The sequence below is a fragment of the Armigeres subalbatus genome, chromosome 3 (assembly GCF_024139115.2).
Source record: "Armigeres subalbatus isolate Guangzhou_Male chromosome 3, GZ_Asu_2, whole genome shotgun sequence".
Lineage (NCBI taxonomy): Eukaryota > Metazoa > Arthropoda > Insecta > Diptera > Culicidae > Armigeres > Armigeres subalbatus.
The window spans coordinates 375938552-375965977 of NC_085141.1; the positions used below are offsets into that span (position 1 = coordinate 375938552).

A 27426-nucleotide genomic window follows, 5' to 3' on the forward strand; every position below is an offset into this window, starting at 1 on the left:
TTCCGAACGCTTAATGATTTTTCGCTTATTTATATCTCTATATATAAAAATTAGTTTACATTTCCTTGTCCACCGCCTTGTATGATTTTATCACTAATCGATTAAACTTGCGACCCGCTGTGGTTTTATTGAGTTGTAATTGATAATAAACTGACATTTAGAACGCCAAGTTCAAAAACGAGCAACGCAGAGTACGTTCGGCTATAGCTTTAGTACCTAATAAATATAAAATCATAAAATCGTTTATTTTAGAAAAATCAATATATAATAATACATTTAATGAATAAAAATGAATACAATCAATCACAACTTTGACACCCGTGGCTTCAACTCGAGCCAAATTCCATTCTCCGAAGCAATTTTTGTTGGACTCTTTTCTAGTTTAAGAGGAATTTGCGTTTTCTCAGTCACTTCGAAGCTAAAATTCAGAAGCAAATAATAGACAACAGCTTTCATCTCCATCAGTGCAAAGCGAGAGCCTAAGGAATATAACAAAAATCAGTTGCTCATAGACACCCATTAAATCATTATGATCATACCAATACAGTTTCTCGGACCAATTCCGAACGGCAAGTACGTGTCCGGATTTATGTTTCTTCGATTCTCCGCACTGAACCGCTCCGGATCGAACCGCTCCGGCTGTAGATAGTACTTCGGATCGCGGTGAAACCCAATCACGCTCGCCATCACGGTGCGGCCCTTCTCGATCGTAAAACGACAGCCCTGTCCATCGTCGTAGACGTAATCCTTCACACACAACCGATCGACGATCGTCCCAATTGGCCACACCCGCATCACCTCCGAAACTACCATATCCATGTACACCATGGCTTGGAGAACCTCGTAGGACAGCGGTTTTCCTTCGAGCGAACGTTCCGTTTCAAGAATTTCTTCGTATAACCGGTTCTGGACGTCCTTATTTCTAGTCAGTTCGTACGCCATGAACGACAACGTTACCGAAACCGTTTCGAACCCAGCCGTGAAAAAGATTAACGCTTGTGCGAGAAGTTCGCTGTCGGTCCAAACACGGTCATGATTCCGCTTACCAACTTGAGACTCTTTAACCACGGAAAATGCCTCTTCTTTCGATTGTTTCTCGACAGAGTGCTTCAGATTACCTTTTTTTGCCTGCATCAACAATTCGATCATATCCGGCCGGTAAATGTTGTGTTCTTGCCGATTTTTTATAGTTTCATGGATTGTTCTCCGAAAGAACTGATCATGTTCCTTGCTCAGAAAATCAACGTTCATTTTGACCATTAGTTTCGGGAGTAATATGTAGCCAATTCCTTTCAGTGTGTTCCAAAACCCGTTGGGTTGCATGACTGCTTTCCCCAGAAGAAATATTTCATTCTCCGGCTGTCTGAAGGAATCCACCTCGATTCCGAACGCCGTCGTCGCAATGACATCATTGGCAAACCGCGAAAACAGCTCCTTCATTTCTACGATCACCTTCTCGGTGGCTCCATCTTGACACTGCCCCTTGTAGAACTCGACCATCCGTTGTCCGCACTCGCCGATCAAGCCGAACATTTGTCGCATTTTGCTACCGGTGAAGGCCGGACTAAGTGTCGCTCGCATGTCCCGCCACTTGTTGCCCCGCAACGCGACCAGCGAGTTCAAAACCAACATGTGCGAACTGTCCAGCTCCTGGTCGCCACCGAAGCTGGAATGGTCGACAAAGTGATCGAAGTCCTTCACGGCTATCCGCTTGAGCATTTCCGGATCACGAATGACGAAGACCGGATTCAGCATGTTGAACATTCCGTAGACCCTGGTGGAGGTTGGAAAATAGTGAAAAAGGTAACTCACATCAAAACGATTGAAACTTAAAATTTGAAAAATGTACAATTGAGCATGGGCAACGATCATTCGTTAGTACTTCTTCGTGGTTAACTGGAAAATATGTGATTTGGGTATGTGAAGGATTAAATTCGAGAAAAAATCGAGAGAATTCATTGGGATTTTCTTCCTAGGGATAATTATGAGCAAATTCTCACGGAAAAAGTCGAAAGAATTTCTTGGAAATTAAAGTCAATAATACGAAAGAATTTCCGAAATGTGATCAATTTTCCCTTGAACACGATTCATAGCCAATGCGTTCCTGAATGAACATGATCACGACTCGCTCGAAGGTTCAAATATAATTATCACTCATTAGACAAAGGTTAAGATTTTCTAGCTCATATATCAAATTAATGAACTCTCCTCAGTTTCAATTCACTATTTGAAAAGCCAGTATTTTTCAGCCATTGACAGCTCCTCAGTTTATTGCACTCCCGACGATAACAACACTATCCACTGTCAATTTCGTATCAGTTCCACATCAAGAGCGACGGATTACTCACTTATCATTTGGGAAGCGATTGTACAGCCACGCAAAATGCTCCAATATGTCCCGTTTCTTCCTCAACAGTGGTCCTAAATTTCCGACTCCAAATACCGGCTTCAGAAATGGCATCGGCTTATCCGCAAAGTAGAAGTCGTTTCGCGTCATGTAGCGATAGATCAGTCCGAGTACGATCACCACTGCGGTAATCGTTCCAAGAACGGTGAAATCCATGGTTGCGATGTTTGCTCCCGTCTCGCCCTCGCTCGATGTTTGTTTTTTATTGGGCTGAGTTTTTTTTTCGTGGCGGACTATCACTGAACGTTGAGCGCCTCTTTTAACAGAACTGGACAGCACTGAGACATTATCTGTACTGCTGGAGCTTGGCTCGATACAAGCCGCGCACATTCGCGATCGCGGCTCTTAAGTCAATAGGAGCATGGGGAGAAGTTTTTTTTATGTTTATTTGTAGAGACACTACACCTTTAATCTTCCCGATAGACATTTTTACTCTTTCGAGGTAATTTACCGCCAAACAACGGACCAGCAATATAATTCTCGCATATGGTTTCATACTGTTCTTTTTCTTGTTTGTTGTTATGATATCCCCTATTGGGACGGTCTCCTCGCATCTTAGTGTTCATTGGGCATTTCCACAATTATTAACTGCGAGGTTTCTAAGCCAAGTTACTATTTCTGCCTTTGTGTGCCATGAGGCTAACATGATGATACTTATATGCCCAGGGAAGTCGAGACAATTTCCAAACCGAAAATTGTGTAGGCCGGCACCTGGAATCGAGCCCAGCCACCCTCAACATTGTCCTGCTTTGTAGCCGCACGGCTAAGGAGGCCCCCGCTGTTATCTTATCCAAATTGTCAGAGACAAAAATTTAACTACACCTGTTGAATGTGTTCGATATACATTTTCCTCTCGTGCCAACCTGATATGAATCCAATCCTCTGTATTGATAAAAGCGTCAAAGTCAAACGGATTGTTGATTCATGCTTCGTTGTTTGTTGGATGTAGTTTGACGCTTTACGCCCTTCGAAGTATTAACATGAATCATAGTAGCCTAAAAAGAATTGATTGATTGCTTCATTTGCATTTGCCACTCACTATTTTAAGAGAAGATAGTGGGAATTAGGTACGTGGTAAGTATCGTGGTGCATCAAAATCTGTACACCCAAGCACTTGGATTGGACTTGGAAAAACTTCTTTAGAAAATACCAATCAAATGCAAATAGAACGTTCGTCATTGATACAGGTGCACGATGGGGCCTCTATTTTTCATATGCTACACTGTGTTGCATTGAAAACATTAAAAAATACGACCAAATTTCGAACAAAATCTAAAACTCCATGGTTGATGGATTTCGAATCATAGGATCATAATCCGTACGGCTATTTTCTAACTTAATATTCAAGTTAAAGCAGACCGAATGACCAGATCAGCACTATGAATAGTTTAATACGCACCTTGAGAAACGATACAATCACTTTCGGTGCAATTAGGTATGTCCAACACGGGAACTAATGGCACCTGAAACTTCGCATTTGCTGATGATTTGTTTTCTAATTTTGTTTTATTTCAATTTCAGAGCCTACTTCTCATTTCAATAGCCAGAAACCTTACTGTCAATTATGAGATCAGGATGAGATAAATGATTTTGAATTATTCCCTTAAAGACATATTTGGAAGAGTACCACGATGGCAGTCAATATGGACCTTCCACGCGTCAACCCCACACCTCCCGCACTCCTCTCCCACCAGATGCATCGAACAGCATCGAACAAAAGTCTAATATTGAAATTAATAACCTGTTCACAGCATATTTATTCACTTTCCGTGATAATGAACATCCAAATAGTCCTATGTATTTCGGCTCGAATATTATCATATCTCAGCAGTTTCGTGCCAATTTAACAGCCGTTGGCGATTTGGTGGGTTTATCACTGCACTTCACTTCTTCTCAAAGGGCATGGAAAAAATCAAGTTTTTACTCACTTCTCCTCACATGAGCAGCCCGAAATGTTGATGGAATGCAAATTAAACGTCACTTTTCGAAATCAGTCACTTGTTTAAACCGAAAATTTATAAACTGCTATTTTTGCCCGAAAAAAACGATTAAAAACTGATCGCGGAGCGAATGTAAACACCGCGGTGCACCGGCACCGGCAGCAGCAAACTAATAAGAAGGGTGGTTCAAAAAAATTTTTTTTTCTCCGCCACGCTCAGTCGATTATGATTTATAATTTGGGTGTCATCCAATGGTTTGGGCTGGTTTGTATGACAGTTGATATGGCGAGGTTGAATTTAACATTATTCTGATTCTGGCACTCCGTCATTGGGCGTTAGCGAGGGGGAGACCATATCACTGGATGAAATCTTCAAGAACTTCAACTCCATAGACAATCCATATTGAATGGTCGTTCCAATAGTTAGGAGTCGATTTTAATCGAGGTTGCGAGTCTTTCGCATGATAATTAGGCTTCTCAGAAGGCATCAGTAAAACGTGCAATTCAACAAAATACCCAGAATTTGTCTGTGATATCTATCGTACCAGGGACAGATACTTCATACAAAAAGTGTAACAAAAGGGTGAGTGGGGTATAACATGCTATATTTGCGTTACGTAATCAATGGATCTTTCCTGCGGTGCGGTTTTCGTTCAGTGAAGTCTCTGGAATGTTGCTTTTAGCTATGTGGGTTCTCTTTTCGCTAGCGTTTGGAGGGGAGGCGCCGTAGCCAGTGTAATAAAAGGTTTAGTTTCCCATACTAGTTTTCATAAAAACTTGAACCGGCTTGCGCTCAACCAGTTTTTGTTCAAACCGGTTTTCTGAGGGCACTCGGAGCATGGGACGGAATCGAGTGAGCGTAGTGGAGCTGGGTCGTTTTTTGAACCACCCTACAAATATTCTTAGCTATTTTATAAATACGACTCCAATACTACTACAGGGTGTTCAATAAGTTCGAATACAAATGTTTGATCATTGTGTTTGTAAGCTCAATGTACATATTCTGTATTAGTATTGGTGTTAGCGTTAGCGGTATACATACGCTAACGGATGTGTGTGGTGATGACATTCTGTCTCTTGTTGTTTGTTTATTACGCGCGTTGAAAATGGATTGGGGCATCGTAAATAGCCGTTTTTGAAGGTCGAAATCATTGCGGCGTACTACAAAACTAAGATTTTGGGGACGATTATTGCCCCCAGTGGCCCGGTGATAAGACGGAGATCAGTACTACTTGTTCCAATAGGACGATAACCCTTTATACACGAAAAATGCGATTTATGCCTTATATGGGGACAATTTCATCGACTTTTTGGACAAAACTTTGCGACCCCCCAGCTTCCCGGATTTGAACCCTGTCAACTTTCTTGTTTGGTCCTTTATTATGTTAAAGCTGTACGAATACGAGGTCAGTAACTTGGATCAGTTCAAGACGTAATTCTCAAGATCTGGAACGAAATGTCCATGCAGACCGTGCGTGCCGCTTGCGATGGATTTTAGAAACGTTTGAAGCTCGTGAAGAAGTACAAAATAAAGGTCATTCCAAAAGAAATGTTACAAACGTTCCTTATAAACAATACTTTCAATGAAATGGAACCGGGAAAAGAAATAATTTAATCTCAGTTTTTAAACATTTTTTGAAAGTGTATTCGAACTTATTAAACAGTAAATGACAGTTTTCATTGTACCAATACTTTCAAAGCTTTGTTTTGGTACTCAACCCACCTTCACCTTAAATTCCCTTTAATTTATTGATATCGCACGAAGTGGACGGATTTCGGTTCCTTACGGTACGCTTTGTTAGGTTAAAGATCAAAATGTGTTACGAAAACCTGAACGATTATATGCGAAAAGGTATGAAGTGTAGCTTATAGAAACTCCGATAATCTGCGCTTCCGCATGACACAGTAAAAAAAAACTTTTGAAAAATTAGGGTTTCTTACCCCATTCCCGGCCTAACATGCGTACGACTGCATTATTCAATTGATATTTATGACAGGAAGCAACTTTTCCTGAATTTTGTGGGCTGTATAATACTGCATTGGGGTTCACTTCTGCTTAAAAATAGCTATTCGTGCTAAATATCGTTCAAGAAAGCTTTTATTTGATTTAAATTAACGAGGTGCAGCACTCATTTCAGGCATAGCGATTTCCATTCGGCATATCACAAAAACCAGTTCCCGGCCTAAGCAAAATTTCACTCAATCTCTCAACATTTCTCTCTCATTCTCTCTCGGGACGGTAGAAAATGCGACGTAAACAAAAATATGCACGTTCCACGACAACAAGATGCCAGATGGTATCATTCATAATCATTTTTATTTGGTATATTTGGATATATTTACTCATCCAATTTTTTTCCAAATACTTAAAAACAATATTTTTTTCCCCTTTTGAAATCGAGAAAATTATAAATAACATGATAGCGTCAACATATTAAACAGTTTTCCTATCAACGATGAAGGATCATTTTCATTCTCCTGGCCTTTTGGCAGCACGGTGCGGCTAGAAGTTTTTGGGCCGAGGTGATTTTTTGTTCGGTTTGAGAATACATTTTTAAATGTATTCTAATTATGTTTATATAAGTTCTAGTGATACGTTCTAGTGATTAGATTGACGTGCGTGTGTGGAGCATTATGGTGTGGTGATTAAAAGCTTGAAGCAATGATTGTAACGAGCACTAGGACGATTTTCAGGTAGGTGTTTATTTGATGATACCGTTTTGTAAAAGTGGAAGAATCACTCCGGCTCAGTGGTGTGGCATCGGAGAGTGAGATTTTGAAATCTACATTTTATTTTCTACAATTGGATCAATTAGGAGTAAAACAAGTGATTGAAAGATATTGAATATTGTGAAAAATAAATGGGAGACTTTTTAAAAATTATCAATCATAAACCTACGGCTTCCAAACAGTATAAATCATTAGTTTTCTGTGTAGTGAGCCGGGAACCGGGTCCATAGGCCCAAGTAGTGATTTACCCTACTTCTCAAGTAAAATTTCAAACGAGCATATGCCCAGAACAATGATATGGATTGAATGCATTTGAAGACACTCCTCACGGAATCCAAATTTAAAAGTATACTCGCGTTTTCAAAGGCACACCACTCGATACGGAAGTTACGCACAACTGTCATTTTTATCATTAAATGATCACGCATGCTGCGACGCAGTAAAACTGAAATGATAAAAATGACAGTTATGCGTTGCTCCTGTATCGAGTGGTGTGCCCTTGAAAACGCGAGTACTTTTAAATTTGGATTCCGTGAGGAGTGTGCTTATTAGAAAATTATGTTTAGGGATCGTTCAAAAATGACGTTGAAGGTTTGGGGGGGGGGAGGATGTCTTTAGTCTTTAGATTGATTTAGTTCGGAAAAGGTATTGGAGGGTAACCGCTCCCTTCGGTGGGGTTTGATCTCTCGAAACCAGTAGTCCAGTGGTCCATTTTCTTATCGCTAACTTCGAAAAAGTGGTATATCGGAAAAAAAATTCAATGAAACCCATCCATTTAATAATTTTTACATTTCATCTAGGGTCTTAACTTTATGGTAAAATTTTGATACGGCATTTTACAGGTCTAGTTATATATTTTTAAATGCCTTGAATATTTTAAATGCCCTAGAACAGCAGTTCTCAACCTGGGGTACATGTACCCCTGGGGATACATTAGCTGGCCCTAGGGGCTACCTCGGATAAAAATGCATAATGGCGGACGTATTACAATTCCAATCGGAGCTTATAGATAAAGTTTACATAATTGTATATTTTATATTTTAAAACTTTGTCTTGTACATAATATGCATTAAACAAATCTTCAATGCAATTTACCTGAACTGAACAATATGTTGAATAACATGTTAGAAACATGCTTTTGGACTAAAATCTAGAATCTAAAGGTTCGGAAGCCTCCGTTTGAAAGGCAGGTAAGATTTTTTTCCAGAAAAGCTCAGTTGCTTCGTTGCAAGAGGATTAAGTAGAAGCATCTTTCTACGCTTCTCGGAAGCCTTCGTCAGAGCAGCTCGAATGCCTCCTTTCAATATGTTCAAAAGCCTTCTATCAAAAGGTTCGAAAGCCTTCTTTCACGAAGCCTGTGTCTTCTTGCAAGAAGCCCGGTTGCTTCGTTTTAAAAGAGTCGGAAGCCTTTTTTCAAAATGCTCAGAAGCCTCTTTTCAAGAGGCTCGGAAGGTTCGTTTCTAAAAACTCCTTTCAAGAGGCTCGGTAGCCTCCTTTCAAGAGGCTCGGTAGCCTCATTTCAATAGGCTCGGTAGCGTCCTTTCAAGAGGCTCGGTAGCCTCCTTTCAAGAGGCTCGGTAGCCTCCTTTCAAGAGGCTCGGTATCCTCCTTTCAAGAGGCACGGTATCCTCCTTTCAAGAGGCTCGGTAACCTCCTTTCAAGAGGCTCGGTAGCGTCCTTTCAAGAGGCTCGGTAGCCTCCTTTCAATAGGCTCGGTAGCCTCCTTTCAAGAGGCTCGGTAGCCTCCTTTCAATAGGCTCGGTAGCCTCCTTTCAAGAGGCTCGGTAGCCTCCTTTCATGAGACACGGAAGCCTCCTTTCAAGAGGCACGGAAGCCTCCTTTCAAGATGCTCGGAAGCCTCTCTACAAGGGGCGCAGAAGCCTCTTATCAAGAGGTGCGGAAGCATATTTTCAAGAGATTTAAAAGCTCCTTTCAAGTGGATCGGAAGCCTTCCTTTGAAGGGCTCGGAATTATTCTTTTATGAGGCTTGGAAGCCTACTTTCAATAGGGGGTACTTCAATTAATGCAAAAGTTCGAAGGGGTTGAAAACCGCTGCCCTATAATGAGGATTTCTAAAAAATATTTTTTTCATTCATCCATTATAATGCTTTCTAAAATTGACATACATGGTATAAGGAATTTTATAACGAACATTTTGCTGGAAACAGTACCCTTCCACCTCTATCCGTTCAAAAGTTATTCACGATTTACTGCAGATTGGAAAAAGACGTTTTGCATTTCCGGATCATAACACCTGGTTTCACAGCTCATGTTTAATTGAAGAAACGCATACTTTTAAATGCCAACGAAATGAGTGCTTTAGTAACCATTTAAGCTCTTAAATGAGTCGCATAAAATTGATTATAACACTTATTGACTAAAATAAAAACTCCCCCTAAAAATTAGAAATTTTGCATTACAAATTAGAAAATTGCCAATAAAGAAATCATGGTATGGGAAATAAATAAATATAAACTTTCCACAAATAATGCAAAATTTCTACAAAACAAAAATAAATTGGCACTTTGAAAAGCAAAATTTTCATAAATAAATCTATATTAGCAATAAACAATAACAAGTTGAGTCAAGTCAAGTACGAGACACTGAAGACGGCCTTAATTTTGAGGTCGAAATACGTATATGTCAAAGGACCAATAAAGTAGTGGAAATAAATGGAATAGTACAAACCCCTCTTATGACAAGTGAATATATTCCACTAAAAGCTTAAAATAATTTTCTTATCAATTTTTTCTTTTTTTTTATTGCTCTTTATTGATTACTAGCAGACCCGACGAAATTCGTCTAAAATTGATTTATTTTCCGACTAGTTCTCGATTTATGCAGAAATTTCTTGTTCATTTGTATGGGAGCCCCCCTACCAAGAAGGGGGGAGGATTTTAAACCACCACATACACATATCTTCCCTTCCAAAACCTTCACATGCCAAATTTGTTTCCATTCGGTCGATTAATTCTCAAGTTATGATGAAATTGCTGTTTCATTTGTATAATTGACCCCTTTCCAAAAAAGGGGAGGGGTTCCGAACCATCTTAAGAACCTTCCCCGGCCCGAAAAACTCCTGTATACAAAATTTTGCGTCGAGTAGTTTCCGAGTCTATAAGGGTCAGACAGACAGAAATTCATTTTTATGTATGTGCATTTTGTGGAAAATTTTTAATTTTTAATGGAAAAAAATATTCTGTTGAAAATTTGGTAATTGTTTATTCACTTGTCATAAGACGAGTTTGTACCATCCCATTTAATTCCACCACTTGATTGTATTTTGACAGATACGTATTTCGACCTCAACAGTGAGGTCGTCCTCAGTGTCTCATACTTCACTCGACTTATGGGATGGTACAAACTCGTCTTATGACAAGTGAATAAACAATTACCATTCCATTCCAAACATTCCACTAAAACGCTCAAAATAATTTTCTAAACAAAATTGTTTATTGCTAATATTGATTTATTTATGGAAATTATATATTTTTTCCGCACACTTAGAATATAATAACGAACTCGGTTAAAAAAATCTACCGAATCATATCGGCGAAGGCGAAGAACCGATTATTCGTTTGATTTGAATTGTTAATTTGGAAAATAACAGGTTTTCGGTATATTGAATCATTTTTGACAGATGAGGATGCGAGCTGAACCGAACAATTCGGTAACATCTCCATGTTTACAAGTTCGGTACATTAGAACTGAAAAACTCGGTAAACCAAACCGATCTCTCGCTATTGCTTAAACGTCATTCAACACTTTGTGACGAGGAGCTTAACCTAAAAATCTAGTTCTCAATTTTTCAACTATGTTAAAAATCGAACATCTTGATCTATTTTTTATAAGTTATAAGTTAAAATAATTGGAAAATCCATAAGAAAAATCATGGTAAGTAATAGGCGAGCATACAAGTTTCTGCTATTTGAACACAATCTTTATATACTTTGGAAATTTCCAGATATTCCACACAAAGCCGAGCCCAGGCCAATTTTATTGAAGATGTGCAACTTTTGAATCTCGACAAAGAAAACAAATTACCTCTCACATTGGATTTGACTATGATTTAAATTAAATATAACCAATATTTCTATTAAACCACTATAAACACATCTGTTTTTTTATTCTGTTTTTAATAACAACGAAGAATTAAAAGAACCAAAGCATTTTGTATAGAACAAAATAAACCGAAATTCGGTTTTCCTTCTTTTCGACAAACCGAGTGCTCGGTAACTTTGACAGCTTGAAATAAATTAAAAGTTTAACGAACGTTCGGTTCTTTACTTTTGAACCGAACAAACAACCGAGCGTTCAGCAGATAAAAACTCGGTTCAAATTCAACCGAGTTCGGTTATGTTAAGTGTGCGTGGATCATTTTGATTTCTTTATGGAGAATTCTTCTGAATTGAATTGAATTATCTTTATTTACTTTATTTACTTACTTATTTACGGCCCTATTCTTTGAAAATAAATTAGGACTTTTAAAAGCAAAAATTGCAATTATAAAAGAAGAATTTTCCATGAAGAAATCAAAATGTTCCACAAAAAAAATCCATAAAAAAATATTAGCAATAAACAATTTTCCACAGAATAATTTTTTTCCTCGAAAAATTAAAAACTTTCCACGAAAAAAATCAATAAAAAAATATGGAAATTTCCATTAAGAAATATAAAAAAGCAATAAAACTGAGCATAAATGACCCCTTCTTTAAAAGTGTTTAAGGTTCAAGAAAAATTTTATCAAATTTATTGCTTTTTTGTATTTTCTTATTTTGTTATTGCTTTTTAATGATTACTTGCTGTCCCGTTGAACTTTGTCTCGCCAAAACTTAATATTTTGTAGAGAAGGGACCAACCATCATAAGAACCTTCCCTTTTCTTAAAAAAGTTTATAAGGGTCAGATAGACAGAAATTCATTTTTATGTATATAGAAGAAGAAGATTTTGTGGAAAACTTTTAGTTTTTAATGGAAACAAAAATTATTCTGTGTAAAATTTTGTAATTGTTTATTGCTAATATTGATTTATGTAGGGGGTGCCCATATACCACGTGGCAAATGTGCTTTAAAAAAAAGTGCCAATTTAGTTTTGTTTTGTGAAAAATTCTTAATTGTTTGTGGAAAAATTGCACGCTATTAAATGCTACAATTCATTAATCGAAGGAAATTTATGTGAATACATACAGCTTTTGATCTCTCACAAAAGACTTTTCAGCAAAGAATTGTTAGCCTTGACTCTCTGTATCTGGGCTCGAGTCTACAACTAATCCCTCTCAGGGTCGGCATGGGCTTATCAGGAAGAGCAAAACACGCGTATGACTTACTTACAAAGAGTGTGTTTGTGGTGAGTGTATGCCGGCCGGCGTGTGGGGTCAAGAGGGAATCAGCAGCGGTTTGCGGGAGATGGACAGCGACGTCAGGGTCGAAACGGTGGCTAGCTTCGATGTTGTAGTAGGTGTTGGTGCTTCTACCGCATCTATTGCTTTAGGTAGCAATCCTGTGGGCACGACGACTCTCTCTGGTAGTAGATCTGGAGGGGACACTCTGGATTCTCCCAGCGGTGGACTTTATAGTGGGCCGAATCTCCTCTTGATTAACTTGGACCGAGGGGAACAGCGTATGCTCGATTCGGTTGACGACAATTTCTCATGAAACGGTCGAAAATGCAGGGGATCTAGACAAAGATCCCAATGGGTCCTGCACGTGCAATCAGGAAAAGGGCAGGATTTTAGGCTTTTGCTACCAAGTCTGTTGGATACCTCTTAGGTATGGTATTTTCCAAACACAATGGTCTATTACAATCAAACTTCGGCCCGTAACTTTAACTTATTTCACTTGCACTGATCTGAATCGATTGGCTGTTCGTTTGGAAAAGATCTCTAAAATGGTTCCGAACTAGAAGCAGACATCTCTTATTCCTCGTTTCCCAGCTTTCCCTTCCTCCTTATCCTCCTCCTATCTCCTTATCAATCCAAAAATTTGCCGTTGTCTTCTCTTATTTGACCCCGGTATAGCTTAATGTATGTCGGGTGGGTGTCTATACAATAATTTTGTGTTTGATTTGACCGGTCATTTTTAACTCTAGATATATAATTTTATTACAGCTTTTCATTAATTTCGGACGTTATTTATAATTGGCATTCTGATTTTTATTTTAGTGTATTATACTATTATACTATTTAGTCTACAAATGTTTAATTTCAACTTGATTCCTATTAGAAGCCAATATTATAGGTTAACAGAATCGATTTGACATGAACAGCAGTATAGTGCAACTCTGCTGTTTCACTGTATGGAGCACTCGCCTGCTGTGCTCAATTCTCTACCATAGGGTGAACAATCTAAACGGTAACACTACCCTACCGTCCCCTTAAAAATAAAGTGAAAATATAATTTTCGGTTTATTTTAATCATTGATTCTAGTTTTCGACTTATCTCCACCCAGTTTTAAGCTGCTTTGCTTTCACAGTACTAAGCAATCGATTAAAATTTACCAAATAATTTTGTTTTATCTATTCTTTGAACGTACAATTGGTAAACGCTTTACATTTTATCGGATCATTGAATTGGCTTTTATCTCCCAGAAATCTAATCTCACACTCTTTGTGCTTAGCTTAAGAGATCTAATCTCTTCGACTCAGTGAGTTCACCAAATGGAGATGTTCTGCAATCGTTCTTTGGCAGGACTGAGAATCAGTTGGTTGGCTATTTCCTGTTGTTATTTTACTAAGAATCCTACTGAAATTTAATGAGCACTGATTATACTACGCCCAACGCGCACTTGGAGTTTTCGAAAGGAAAGTGCTGCGTACCATCTATGGTGGAGTGCAGATGGCGAACGGTACGTGGAGGAGGCGAATGAACCACGAATTGCATCAGCTGTTGGGAGAACCATCCATCGTTCACACCGCGAAAATCGGACGACTGCGATGGGCCGGGCACGTAGCCAGAATGTCGGACAGTAACCCGGTGAAAATGGTTCTCGACAACGATCCGACGGGCACAAGAAGGCGAGGTGCGCAGCGGGCAAGGTGGATCGATCAGGTGGAAGATGACTTGCGGACCCTCCGTAGACTGCGTGGTTGGCGACGTGTAGCCATGGACCGAGCCGAATGGAGAAGACTCTTATATACCGCACAGGCCACTTCGGCCTTAGTCTGAATAAATAATAATAATAATGATTATACTATTTGAAAATGTTCCTTAGTACGTAACGCAGATTGAACTAGTTCTTGGAAGGGTCTGCTTTGGGAGTATTGAAAATGGGCATTAATCAATGATAATCATTTGTCGGTATTATCCCAATACCGCGAATTACGCTCGAAGAAACATGAGAATATTATTGTGACGAAATGGTGAGGTTTTTCGAAGTAGTCTGACTTAGCTGGATACTGTGTTCTACGTCCTGACAAAACAATTACGCCTCATTTGCTCACTTTCGGATTTCGACTGACTATGACTTTGACTTTTCTTCTATGTTATGACGTTTTCCAATTATGGTGGTGCTAACATTCTACACATATATTTTTTTATGGCTAGAATTTCTAGAAACTACAAACTGCTGAAAATTCTATACTTCATCTGGAATCCCCGGCTTTAAATCCGCCGCAGAGAAAATTCCCAAATTCCTTTCTGTTTTATCCTCGAGTTCGTAAGAACTAGTACCACGCTTGGAAATTATTCTGCAGGGTATGTAAGCGGGTTCTAGTTTCGAATTAAACTTATCGACTGCAGATGACAAAGCAAAGCTTCTACGATAAACCTTCTGCCCCTTGTAAGTTGGTGCTGGGTTTTGGAAACGTAAATTATAACTTTTCGTACTCCGGTCGTGAGCTTTCTTAAGGTTTTTTATTTCCAAATCATGAACGGTTTTATCAATATAGAGCTTTTGTCCATGTCTCTCGTTGTCTGAGAGTTCTCGCGCCACTACATCCAGCCGATGTTCGTCTCCCCTGGACACAAGCTCGTGTCCAAACAGATAAGGTGAGAACCCGGTTGAAGTATGAATAGTGTTATTTAAAGTATGCTCAACTTCGGATATTTTCGTGTCCCAAGTTCTCTGAACCGATTTGACGTAATCTCTCTACGGGGTTGGCCTGACTATGATGTCGGGCATTAGCCTAGTGCACAACCCCGTGTCGATCTAGAAACGTTTTAAACTCGTTACTGAGGAAGTTGCTTGCGTTGTCGGTGATTGAAACTTCTGGTACTTAGTACCTCCGAAACCAGTGTTCCTCCAAAAGCTTCGTTATTATGCTCGAACTAATCTTTTTAACCGGAAGAAGTAACGTCCACTTCGAAAATAAGTCCATTACAACTAAAAGGTGACAATTACCAGCCTTACTTAGCCTTAGGTGACAATTACTAGCCTTAGTGACTGGATAAAGTCAATGACTCAACAGCCAAAATTTGAAAAGGCTTCGTCGAAATTCTTTGCACCCCCATTGGTGGGTGCTGCGAAACATTTGAAGGTTTGCACTCCTTACACGTCTCACATCTTTCAATAAATTTCCGAATAGTCAAAGCCATCCGTGGCCAAAAGTACCTTCTTCTCATGATGTCCAACAATTTATCGTATCCAATATGAAAAGCACTGTTGTGTTCCGCTCGAAGGATGCTTTCTCGAGATCCTTCGAGCACACAAAGCTTCCATTCAAAAACATAATCCAGTGATTCCGTTTTGGAAGGCACATACTTGAACAGTTTTCCGTTTTCTATTTTGAAATCTAAGTGATCATCTGGATTGGATTCTATTTGCTTCATTAGTGTAGAGTACCATGCGTCCTCCTCCACAAATGCATCTACCGCGCGCGATGCACTCAATAACAATTTGGAGAACCTAGAACATCTGCATCTAACCAATATAATACTGTCTGTGATAATACTCAAGGGCTTTAGGGGCTTGTATGAACAAAAAACATGCTGGGTTGATTTCCGTTATGAAGTCTTGTGAATCGGAAAATTTCACTAATATTGAATCTGGTAAATTGAAATTGTATTCATTCTAAATGACAACATCCGTACTCCAGCTGAGGATAAGCAACCGTGAAAGAATTGTGAAAATCGGTTGGAAGACGTTGATGGTTGATTTGTTGATCGCAGTATTCGACATGCTAACCAAGAAAATGTACTTCCCAACATGGGTTCAGGTTTCGCTTAATACAAATCTAGACCAACATTTGAAAAGGGCCTAACAGCCAAAATTTATTCCTTTTGATTCTTTGTCTACATGTATATCTATATATGAGGAAGAAGAATCAGAAGGAATAAAATTTGGCTGTTACGCCCTTTTCAAATGTTGGTCTAGAAATTCCGTACAAATGCTTGCACACTTGTTCATTTATTTATTACAACGGATGTGATGAAATTTGCATAAAAAGTTTAGTCACAAGATGAATCATCGCGCCATGTACCATGCGTCTCCATATACTTTTAAGCTTATATGCTGCTGAACAGTTTTAAAAGTCCCTAAATATAGTTTCTTCCGGAAAGCCCATTTTTGCCAAAAAAAAACCCTCATGGGGACATTCAGATATAGTAATAACTTATGTTATCCTAATATCTTAGTATTTTAACGTATATGAATATGCAATCATGCAAACATGTAAGAGACTTCAATACCGTCAAAGCGAATACCTTTCCCTACTTTGTGACCAAATAATCTCGGATTTATCCCAATCAAACAAAAAAGTCGATTTCAGAAATCGCGAAATTCAAATGCAACACATGAGCATCGCGAAAACAAATTTACTGTCGCCCATTGCTATCAAAATAGGCGAAAAATCAAAAAAACAGTCTTGGCGTGTTTAAACTACAGAGATTGTGTGTCCCCACGACTAGACCTGTGCGCCGCCGCGCCGCGCCGCCGCCGGTGGTTTTACTCACGCCGCCGCCGCCGGCGATTTTGGGTCGGCGCGCCGCCGATCATAATTTTGCCACGCCGATGACTAATCGCAATAAAAAAAATCAATATACTTGAGTCGAGTCGAGTAAAATAAGAGACACTGAAGATGGCCTTACAGAGACGAAATACGTATTTGTAAGACAATACAACGTGGTGGAATTGATTGGAATAGTACTAAACTCGTGTTATGATTGTTGTTGTTAGTTAGTTGTTAGAATGTTGTTGAGGTAAAACTCGTCAGAATTCAATTTCAAACCTACCTCAAGTGATGGTGCCTCTAAGGCAGTGTGGTGACAAACATTGGATAATGAATTGGTTGGTTGATTAGTTGTGAATTTGAATTAGGCTGTATCTAGTAGATTTAATCTACTAAGGGTCAATTTCTTCACCTCCGCTTAACTCTTAAGCGGTGCTTACCCATACGCTTAAACATGGTTTAAGGCCTAAGCGGAGGTGAAGAAATCGACCCTAAGTAGAATAAGACAAAAAATGTTGAAATGGTCTTTGGAATTCGTCTATGCCAAAGCCTCATTCAGTCGGGCACCTAAATCTGTAGGCAGTGTTGTCCTATACTCTGTGCAAAAAATTCTGCTCTTTGATTTTACTCCATCCAAACGATTTTACAATCTTAACTAAGTAAGTGCAACTAATAGAAGGCTATTTGAATTTTCTAAATGTCCATCGCTTAGATGGAGTAAAATCAAAGAGCAGAATTTCTTGCACAGAGTGTAAGACAACACTGCCTGTAGGTGACTCGCAAATTATGTTTGTTGTGGCACATAAGCTTTTGTGAAGGCTTGAATACATCCCCAAAACCCCAAAACCACTTGATATATTTCCTAGTACATTCCTCCAGATATTCCTCCGAAAAGTTTCAATAAAAAACCTTAGAAAACTACTTTATGTATTTTTCCGGAAATGTCTTACAAAATTTCTCCGAAAATTCTTCTAGAAATTCCATTACGGATTTCTTCAGAAAATCCTTCACGAATTTCTTCATGATATTCCTTATGGAATGCATACAAAAAATTGTTTCAGTAATTTCTACGAAAATGTTGTTAAGAATTCCTTAGGAGAATCGTTAAGGAATTCCTTCGGAAGTTTCTTTAGCGATTCTTCCGGATATTTCTTAATAAATTTCTTAAGAAATTCCATTTGGAGTTTCTTCAAAAACTGTTTAGCAACTCTTCAATTTTTTAAAGGAATATCTTCTCATGAATTTCTTCGGCAATTATTCTGTGAATTCCTCAAATGAATTCTTCCAGAGATTGCATAAGGGATTACTTCCTAATTTTCCTAAGAACTTCTTCCAGCAATTTCTTTAAAATATTCTCCGAGAATTCTTCCCACACTTCCTGCAGGAATTCCATCGAAAATGCCTTCATGGGTTCTTTACGAAATTCTTTCAGTAATACCTTCAGATTTTTTCAGTATTAGTTGTTTAATTTATTTGTTTTATTTTTTTAAAAATTCAGTTAGCAACCGAAAACTATTTCATCATCTAATTAATTTTCAATGGATATCCTGGAAGGAACTCATAAAGAAATCCCTGATGCAATATACAAAGGAATTATTGGTGGAGTTTTTTTTAGATTATTCAAGGAAATTTTTTTGAAGATCTCTCAAATAAATTTTTGGAGAAGGTTTTGAAGAAATTCCTGGAGGGTTTTGTGCAGGAATTTCTAAATGTATTTCCGAAGGCATTTTTAAAAGAGAGCCTGAATGGATTTTCGAAAATAATTCCCGTTTGAACTACTTTTGGAGGTTTTGAAAGTATTTCTAAACAACTTCCCACAAACCACGTAGGCCGAATTTTCACATTTTCAAACCCACCACCCATTCCCCCCTAGTAGACTTTTCCAAAACCCCTCCCCCACCCCCTTGAAGTCTACGTAGACTTTTTAAAATTTAACAAAATGTCATATGTGATTGGAAAAAAATTGTTTTCAGCAATTCAGATATACAAATCCATTTTCAAATCCATTGTAAACACTACAGTAAATTTCAAATTTTTAAACCTAACAAAATCCAACTCAATATCAATTAAAAATTCAAAACGAAATCAAATTCAACCCTCTGTCCATAACTCCTGAAACCAAATCTCGAAGCCAATTAATTTAATTTCTGTTGGATTTGATTCCTCCTAAAGGTGTGCACCACCGCCACCGGCACTTGCATAGGCGCGCCACTGCTTAAAATCTGTCACGCATCTGAATTATAATTCTTCATGCCGTTTCAAATTTGTAGAAAACCCAAGAATTTTCAGAATTTCGGAAAATTTCGAGTTGAAATTCAGAGAACGTCAAGTCTACATTTCAAAAAGAAAACTCCATGATAATTCCGATATTTTTCTTGAAAATTCCATTCCGTTGAAATCTCAAGAATTTTTTTTCTAAATTCCAAAAGTTTTCCCGTTCAAATGTCGAGTAATTTTCTGTAAAAATTTTGAATTATTTCCCGTTGAAACCATGCTAAAGGTTTCCTACGATATTTTGACATTTCTCTTGCAAAGTAGGAGCGATTTCCTGAATAAATTTTTAAAAAAATCGTATGGACATTCCAAAGAGTTTTCCAGATAATTCTCGGTGGAAATTATGAAGGATTTCAGTTGAATTTGTGCTGAATTTATCGTAAAAAAATAGAATAAATTTTCATGAAAATTACAAATGCTTTCTTACAAGAATTGCAATATTTTTTTTTGTGAAAACTCAAAGAGTTTATGGTGGGAAATTCAAATAATTTCTCGTGAAAGTTTTCAACAATTTCTTTTTCCATCGATAATTCCAAAGAATTTTCATTAGAACTGCCGAAGAAATTGCCGTTAAATTTCGAAGAATTTCGCTTATATGTATGTCCAAAGAATTCCTCGCAAAACTTCCAAGAATTTCAGAAATTAAGAAAAAATTCCCGGGGACTTCCCAGAAAATTTTCAGTGGAAATTCTGAAGAATTTCTCACGGAAATTTCGGAGAATTCCCCTTACAAGTTCCAAAGAATGTCTTTTGGAAATTCCAAAGATTTCTTCTTGGATATTCCAAAATGCTTCCTTTGTAAATTCTTAATAATTTTTGTCGAAGTGCGACATAATTCCCAGTGTAAATTCTAAAGAGTCACTTGTAGTTTCTAAAGAAATTCCTGCCGAAAATCAAATGATATTTTAGTAGAATCTACACTCACAAAAAACTTCGCATTATATTCATGAGTTCACACATGGATTTTTGCAATGGGGGTAGCAAAATAGATTCCATATTTTCGACACATATATTTCATGCGCCCACATGCATTGCATGAGTGTTCACACATACTATCCATGTGGGTTATAGTATCCATGTGTGAATTTGTATGCAATTAAGTATGTGCCGACGCATGATATTCATATTTCAAAATACATGGATTTTTGCCATAAAGTATGTGTCGATTTTCCTGAGTGTACAATGTAATCAATGTAATCCAAGTGGAAATTTTGAATTTTTTTCGAAATTTTTAATAAAATACTTTGGAGAATTTTCCTGCTCAACACAGAAGAATTTGCTGTTGAAATCATGATATTTTTAAGCCGTAGTTCAGACTATTACTTCAGTGAAATCCATAAGAGATTCAAGAGATTATTTTGGTAAAATCTTGCAAAAAAACGTAAAAATCGAAAAAAAATCAAACAAGTGAACTTCGCACAAAGCTGTTGTATGAGATGTTTTACGAAAAAAAAAATAAAATAAAAAAGTCTACGTAGACTTTTCGTATACCCCCACCCCCCTTCGTAGACTGACGTAGACTTTTTTGAACCCCCTCCCCCTCAAGAGTCTACGTGGTTTACAACCCCTAAAGGAATATTTGAAGGAATTTCCGGAGGAATTCTCAAAGAAATTTATGAAGAAATTTTTAATAGAATTTCAGAGGAAATGCCCACTGGTATTTCTGAAGTAATTCCTAAATTTCTCCAGGATTTTTTTTTGTAATTCTCCAAAAAATCCTATGGAGATTCGTCCAGGAATTCCCTCGGATATTACCTCAAGAAGTTCTACAAAAACTCCTTCGAAAACGAATTCCAGAAACTCTTTCGAAAATTCTCTCAGCTATATTCTGAAATTTCTCTCAGGAATTAGTTCGGAAAAAGTTCCTTCAGAAATTTGTTTAAGAAAACCTTGGGAACCTTGTTTTCCCGAAAATTCCTCAAGAGATTCTTCTAAGAACTCTTTTGAGATTCCTTGAAAAGTTCTAGGACGAAATTTCCTTAAGAATTCCTGAACAAGTTCCTGACAGAATATTCGTAGAAGTCCCTGAAGGTTTTTTTCAAAGTAACTCCTGAAGAAACTTCTGACAGTCTTAGATATCTCCAAAAATTCCTTTGGACATTCCGTCAAGACTTCGTTCAGAAATTCGGACATACCTTCTGAAAATTCTTCTTTTTGAAATATCTACAGAGAATGTTTTAGGAGTTCCTTAGGAAATTGTTTCAAAATTCCAAAAAAAAATCTCTAAAAACTCCTTCAGAAATTTATTAACGGATTACTTCGGAAATTTCTGTCAGCTTCGGAATTTTGCTTTGGAATTTCTTTGAAAATCAATTTGATATTCTTTCGGAGTTCCTTAGCAAGTTCCTTGACAATAATTGTTCCTGAAATTCCCATAGGAATTTTTCCAAAACTACTAGAATTTCTCAGGGTAATCCTTTAAAAATTCCTCCAGAAAATTCTTTTGTAACTTCATAAAACTACCTACAGACACTGACAAAACTAGCTCTGTACACATCGTAGATTCGCCCAGTCGTCCTGTACGGCCATGAATCATGGACGTTAAAAGATACAGATTATCAAATTCTCTAAGTGTTTGAGTTGAAAATACTGTGCTCAATACTTGGCAGCGTGGTGGAAAATGGTAAATGGAGCAGACGAATGAATGAACCACGAGTTAAACCAAGTATACAAAAATGCAGACATAGGCAGGTTGATAAAATAAGGCATATTACAGTGGGTTGGACATGTAGTGCGTATGCAGGAAGAGAGACCAGCAAAAGAACTTGCAGAGAACCTGGAACATGACGTTGGCTCTGGGGCGTGCAATCGTGGAAGATGCGGAAGCAGCCGCTGATGCATTTTGGAAATACTGTTAGGAATTCCTTCGAAATGTCTGTGGGGATTTGCTCAAAATTTTCTTAAAAGGTTCCTACTACACTTTCCAACACTACTTCAGGAATTTTCTCGGAAAGTCCTTTAGAAAATTCTCTTAGGAGTTCCATCAGAAAATAGTTCATTCTTTAATAAATTTCCGAATGAATATATTTTATGTTTTACTAAAGGAATTTCCCAAAGAGTACCTGAATGGATTATTCTTTCTAAAATAGAAAAATTCTGCAGACATTGTCATAGGATTTTACGAAGGAATTCCTAATGAAATTTACTGTAAATGCCTGTAGGAATTAAAAAAAAAGTCATAGTTTCCTCCAGAAATTCTTTCAGAAACTCCACCAAGTGCTTTGTTGGCATATTTAGGCAAATTTCAGGAAAATATTAGATTTTTTCGGAAACTTAGTTATTTTGAGATCAAAACGACTGAAGTGCATCTAAATCCTAAATTTGAAATAACTTTTGAAAAAAGTTATTACCAATTTTCTCTATGACACCGAAATCTAATTCTTCACTTAAGGGGTCACGAAAAAGTAAAGCAGGATTTATTGTTAAAATTTGATTAATCAAAATCAAAGAGTAACAAAATAGTGTTAATTTAAATAACATTTTGAAATCAGGTATTGATTAGTTTCGCCGGCAATTGACTATTTTGAATGTGCTGTTTGATGATCGACAAACGCAGAATATTGCAATTTGAATCCACTGAAGTCGGTTTTTATACGGGCGATTCCTACCGTGTGAATCAAACCCCGTTATCCAAAAATCCACGGTAAAATTGATTTTTTCAGCCATTGATTTTTTTCATCCACGCCGGTTCACGCCGCCGCCGCCGATAAAAGTCAACGGCGCGCCGCCGTGACGCCGCCGCCGCCGGGGCAAAAGTGACCACCACGCCGCCGCCGCCGATGATATGACCGGCGCACAGGTCTACCCACGACTGCTTTATCTCCTTCTAACTATGTCATCGCTCTTTAAAATTAAATTAAGTTGAATTGATTAATCCATGCACTTATTCCAAACCTTTTCGGTGTAAAGATGTTAAATCCGTGTTCAAGTCATGAGACATTCTCTATTCTGTTAAACTAGCTGATCCGAACTAGTTGCGTGTAGAGACATTATAACATTCACCACAGACACATCACACTAATCAAATATTATCTATTTTCTCTCACTTGCAGAACCTACTTCAACGGAAACTCTCGACCGTCGCCCTCGGCGCGCCTCAACATGGCTACGCAACTCAATGCGCAAAACTCGCCCAATAACACTGCCAGATCATCATTTCGATCCCCCGGAAACTCCACAGAATGCCTCCCCTGACGACAGTATTAACGCATCACTCAGCACTGTGTGCACAGACCTCGCCAGCATGCCTCACCATGATCAGCAAGAATCTCTCCACTCGCACGAAGACTACAACGAACTCAGCTCCATCACGACCCTTCCCGCATCGGAATTGGATCCTCCGACGCAGGAAACCATAACCACTGAGTCCTATCAACAGACTGAACCATCTCCGCCGTCCACCCCACTGCCCAGTGCCCCCATCACCGAGGAGGATCTCATCCCCTACTTCGTGTCGGCCTCACTCCACGATCGAACGGTAGACCTGCCACCTCCTCCCCCGCTGGAAACGAACCTGGACAGCCCGACACAGATGAACCGCCCACGGCAAACCGGACGACGTTCCGAGGTGCGACCCCGCGTGGTAGCGATCACAGCCGAACGGGACGCCCTCACCAACCAGCTGATCATTCGAACCAGCACAAGCCCAAACCAACGAATCGGTAGCAACGGCTCGTCGTCATCATTCCGCCAGCAGCAGCGCCCTAACGCACATCACAACCATCGCCAACAATCGGCTCATCACCATCATCAACATCACCACCACCATCACAATCGATACGGCGGGATGGGATCGGAAACGAGTTCCATCGGTTCGTCGCGGAATCCGAGCCCGGTGTCGCTGCTGTCAACGACCACGTTCAGTTCGATTGCGTCCGAAAGGTATGTGAAAAGTGGTACACAAAACTGTCCCCATTTTGTAGGTACTTAAGTCCCATAACATTGGTAACTAAGCTGGAAAGTTAGACGCGTTGATAACAAATGTTTCACCTTATAATTGCCTTTAGACACGGTACTTTGATATTTTTTTTGTAATGGATTTGCGTCATTTGAAGTAGATTGGACTTTCAACCCTCCTGCCGCTCCTGACTTCGGAGGGGCATGGGAGAGACTGATAAAAAAAAACTTTCTGTATGAAATGTTAAAGGCCTATAAAAACAGTCACAGGATTCCGTGCCGATAGTTCGAACGAGCCAGACGTGTGTGCTGTGTCTCATCGCGGATTGTGCTCGGTAGTGAAAAGGCTATTGTGTGGTGCTCCTACCTACGGATCCAAGGCGATCGCTGTCGGCAAGTGAAGTAGCTGCTTCTGGCGACGCCAGTGAAGCAGGCTATTGTTACTGCTGCTACCTATAGCAGCAGGGGCAGATAAGTGGCAAAACTTTTTATTGTTCTCCCTTCTGTTTGATACAGAGTGGGACTGCTTAGAATTAATCGAATTAGTTTTTTAAGTTTTTTTTTCTAATTTGCTATTAGTTTTAAGTTAGTATAAGCAAAATTATCCTTCCACCTTGCGGGGTGAGAATGGAGGAGGAGACTGGAGAAGGCAATGTGCCTGCTAAAGATGGAGGGCGCACTCGATTGTACCATGCGGCTTCGCCTGGGCCTTGGGTTGTTTACTTTCGGCAGAAAGTAAAAAGCCTAGATTTTCTCGGCATTAAACGAGATTTGACGCGTCGTTTCCCGAAGCTTGATTTTAGCCAGATCAACAGGAACAAACTACGCATCACCGCACCTACATACCAGGTGGCGAATGAAATTGCTGGCGACAGGGCGTACAATGTTGAATATATGGTTTATGTCCCCTCGCGGGAGGTCGAAATTGAAGGTGTGATCAACGCAGCGAGCCTGACTTGCAAGGATGTACTTGCGGGAAAAGGCCGCCTAAAGAATGCAATGGAGTCTACAGTGGATATTCTGGACTGCAAGGAATTGCATTCAGCAGCTACGGTAGATGGAAAGAAGGTATATTCAAAGTCAGGTTCGCTTCGGGTGACGTTCGCCGGTTCGATGCTCCCAAAATATGTTGATATTGAAAACATGCTATTCCCGGTGCGTCTTTTTGTGCCAAGGGTATTTAATTGTACCAATTGCAAACAGCTTGGTCACACTGCCGAGTTTTAGGACAACAAACCACGTTGTGGCAAATGTTCTGAAAGGCATCGGGAGGAGTCCTGCCAGCAACAGGCAACAAAATGTGCTTATTGTGGTTTGAATCCTCCCCATGGTTTGCAGGAATGCCCGGTGTACAAAAAGCGCACCCAAAAAGTGAAGCGCTCGTTGGTACAGCGCTCCAAGCAGTCGTATGCGGAAATGGTTAAGTCGCAAGACACATCCGCCACAGCCACTGCATCGACTGCTGTTTCAGCCACCGTTCGTGTAAGTGATTATTATGATTCCATATCCATTGATGAATTGGACTCTGACGCAGCCAATATGGATGATCCTGCGGAGGTACACGTGCCCGAAAAGAGGAAGCAACCGTCTTCCCCGGGATCGCGCCGCAAGAGAACAAAAATCATCCATAAAAGCTTGGCAAAATCTGAAGGTAATGGGGGTTTATTTAAAATCCCGAAGCAACCTGTCCCTACTGCTTCTTTTGATCCTAGTTGCAGTAAGGCATTCCCGCCATTGCCAAAATCCGATGTTTCGAAGAAACATCCGGCTAGGAGAATCAACGAAAGAAAAAAAGTAATTCGCACTTCTAGTAAAAGTATTCCGTCCAAGCGAGGATTGATCTCCTTTAAGGACCTTGTGGACCGTTTTTTGAATTTATTCAATATTCCGAATTCATTGAGGCCTATCATTGACCTATTTATACATTTATACATATTATTATAAGTTATCTGAAGCAATTAACTGTTTCATGGCCCTTCTTGCAGGAATTGTAACTTTCGATGGATAATACGGCCAATACCCAAGATACAATCACTGTGCTGCAGTGGAACTGTCATAGTCTGAAAAATAAATTAGACGTGTTCAAGTTTTTGATTCGCAATTCCGATTGCGATATATTTGCACTCTATGAAACATGGCTTTCTTCTGAAGATGAAATCAACTTCCACGATTTTAATATTATTCGCCAAGATCAGGATGATCATTATGGTGGCGTTCTTTTGAGGATCAAAAATGCTACTCCTTCTACAAAATTCCCATTCCGACTGTTAATGGCCTAGAGATCGTCGCTTGCCAAATAAATGTAAAGAATAAAGATCTTTGCATAGCTTCAGTGTACATTCCTCCAAATGCCTCTATTAATCGTCGACATTTTTGGAGCGCAGTCTCCCTCCTATCATCTCCAGTATTGATATTGGGTGATATGAACGCACATGGTATTGGTTGGGGCGAAACGTATGACGATTATAGAGCGCCTATTTTCTATGATTTGTGTGACGATTTCAATTTGAATATTTTGAACACTGGTGAAGTAACTCGAATAGGACCAAATGGTCAACAAAGCCGTATTGATCTGTCTTTATGTTCAAATTCACTATCATTAGATTGCACGTGGAAGGTAATTCAAGATCCCCATGGTAGTGACCATATGCCGATAGTCACCACAATTAAGAGTGGCTATCAACAATCTGAGCCAGTTAATGTTCCTTTCGATCTCACGAAGAACATTGACTGGCAAAATTTGCATCGGCGGTAAAATTGGTATTGAATCAACTGATACTCTTCCACCTTTGGATGAATATCGATTCCTTATTGAGTTGATTCAAAAAAGCGCACTAGAAGCTCAGAAACGACGCGTTCCAAGTACATCTGTCATCAGAAGACCAGCCACTCCTGGATGGGATGATGAATGTACTAAGTTGTATTCTGAGAAATCTGATGCCTTCAAGGCCTTCCGTAAACACTGAAGGTCCGAGCTTTTTGAAGAGTATTTGGGGCTCGAAAGAAAACTCGAAAATCTTCTCAAGGCAAAAAAACGTAGCTACTGGCGACGGTTTGTCGAGGGACTATCACCAGAAACCTCAATGACAACACTTTGGAAAACGGCTCGCAACATGCGGAACCGCATTCCCACCAATGAGAGTGAAGAATACTCCAATCGATGGATATTCAACTTCGCAAAAAGGTCTGCCCAGATTCCGTACCAGCAGAACCGCTATTTCGAGAATCAGTCACTGATCCCGGTTCTTTGGGTGGACCATTCACAATGCTGGAACTTTCTATGTCTCTTCTTTCATC

General features: G+C 39.1%; 2 protein-coding genes across 6 annotated transcripts in view; one reads left to right on the plus strand and one right to left on the minus strand.

The window, feature by feature from the left end:
• LOC134226558 (sodium-dependent transporter bedraggled-like) overlaps positions 1-27426 on the plus strand; it is an 822794-nt gene that overhangs the window by 748777 nt on the left and 46591 nt on the right. For all 5 annotated transcript variants that reach the window (XM_062707408.1, XM_062707407.1, XM_062707406.1 and 2 more), the window contains exon 5: positions 23286-24114. In XM_062707408.1, coding sequence (XP_062563392.1) covers positions 23286-24114 — 829 coding nt within the window. The remainder of the gene's footprint in view (positions 1-23285; positions 24115-27426) is intronic.
• On the minus strand, positions 227-2789 carry LOC134223692 (probable cytochrome P450 9f2). The gene is made up of 3 exons (XM_062702881.1): positions 2349-2789; positions 540-1774; positions 227-479 (listed from the first exon to the last, which is right to left on the minus strand). Exons 1-3 carry the CDS (start codon positions 2735-2737, stop codon positions 304-306), a joined length of 1800 nt encoding a protein of 599 aa, XP_062558865.1. The 5' UTR covers positions 2738-2789; the 3' UTR covers positions 227-303.

Bases quoted from the DNA above. Each gene is read 5' to 3' on its own strand.
- LOC134223692 (XM_062702881.1), bottom strand. From the start codon at position 2,737: ATGTGCGCGGCTTGTATCGAGCCAAGCTCCAGCAGTACAGATAATGTC. The intron at 1,775-2,348 runs GTGAGTAATCCG...AACCTCCACCAG, and splicing joins AATCGCTTCCCAAATGATAA to GGTCTACGGAATGTTCAACA. The intron at 480-539 runs GTATGATCATAA...TATATTCCTTAG, and splicing joins TGGTCCGAGAAACTGTATTG to GCTCTCGCTTTGCACTGATG.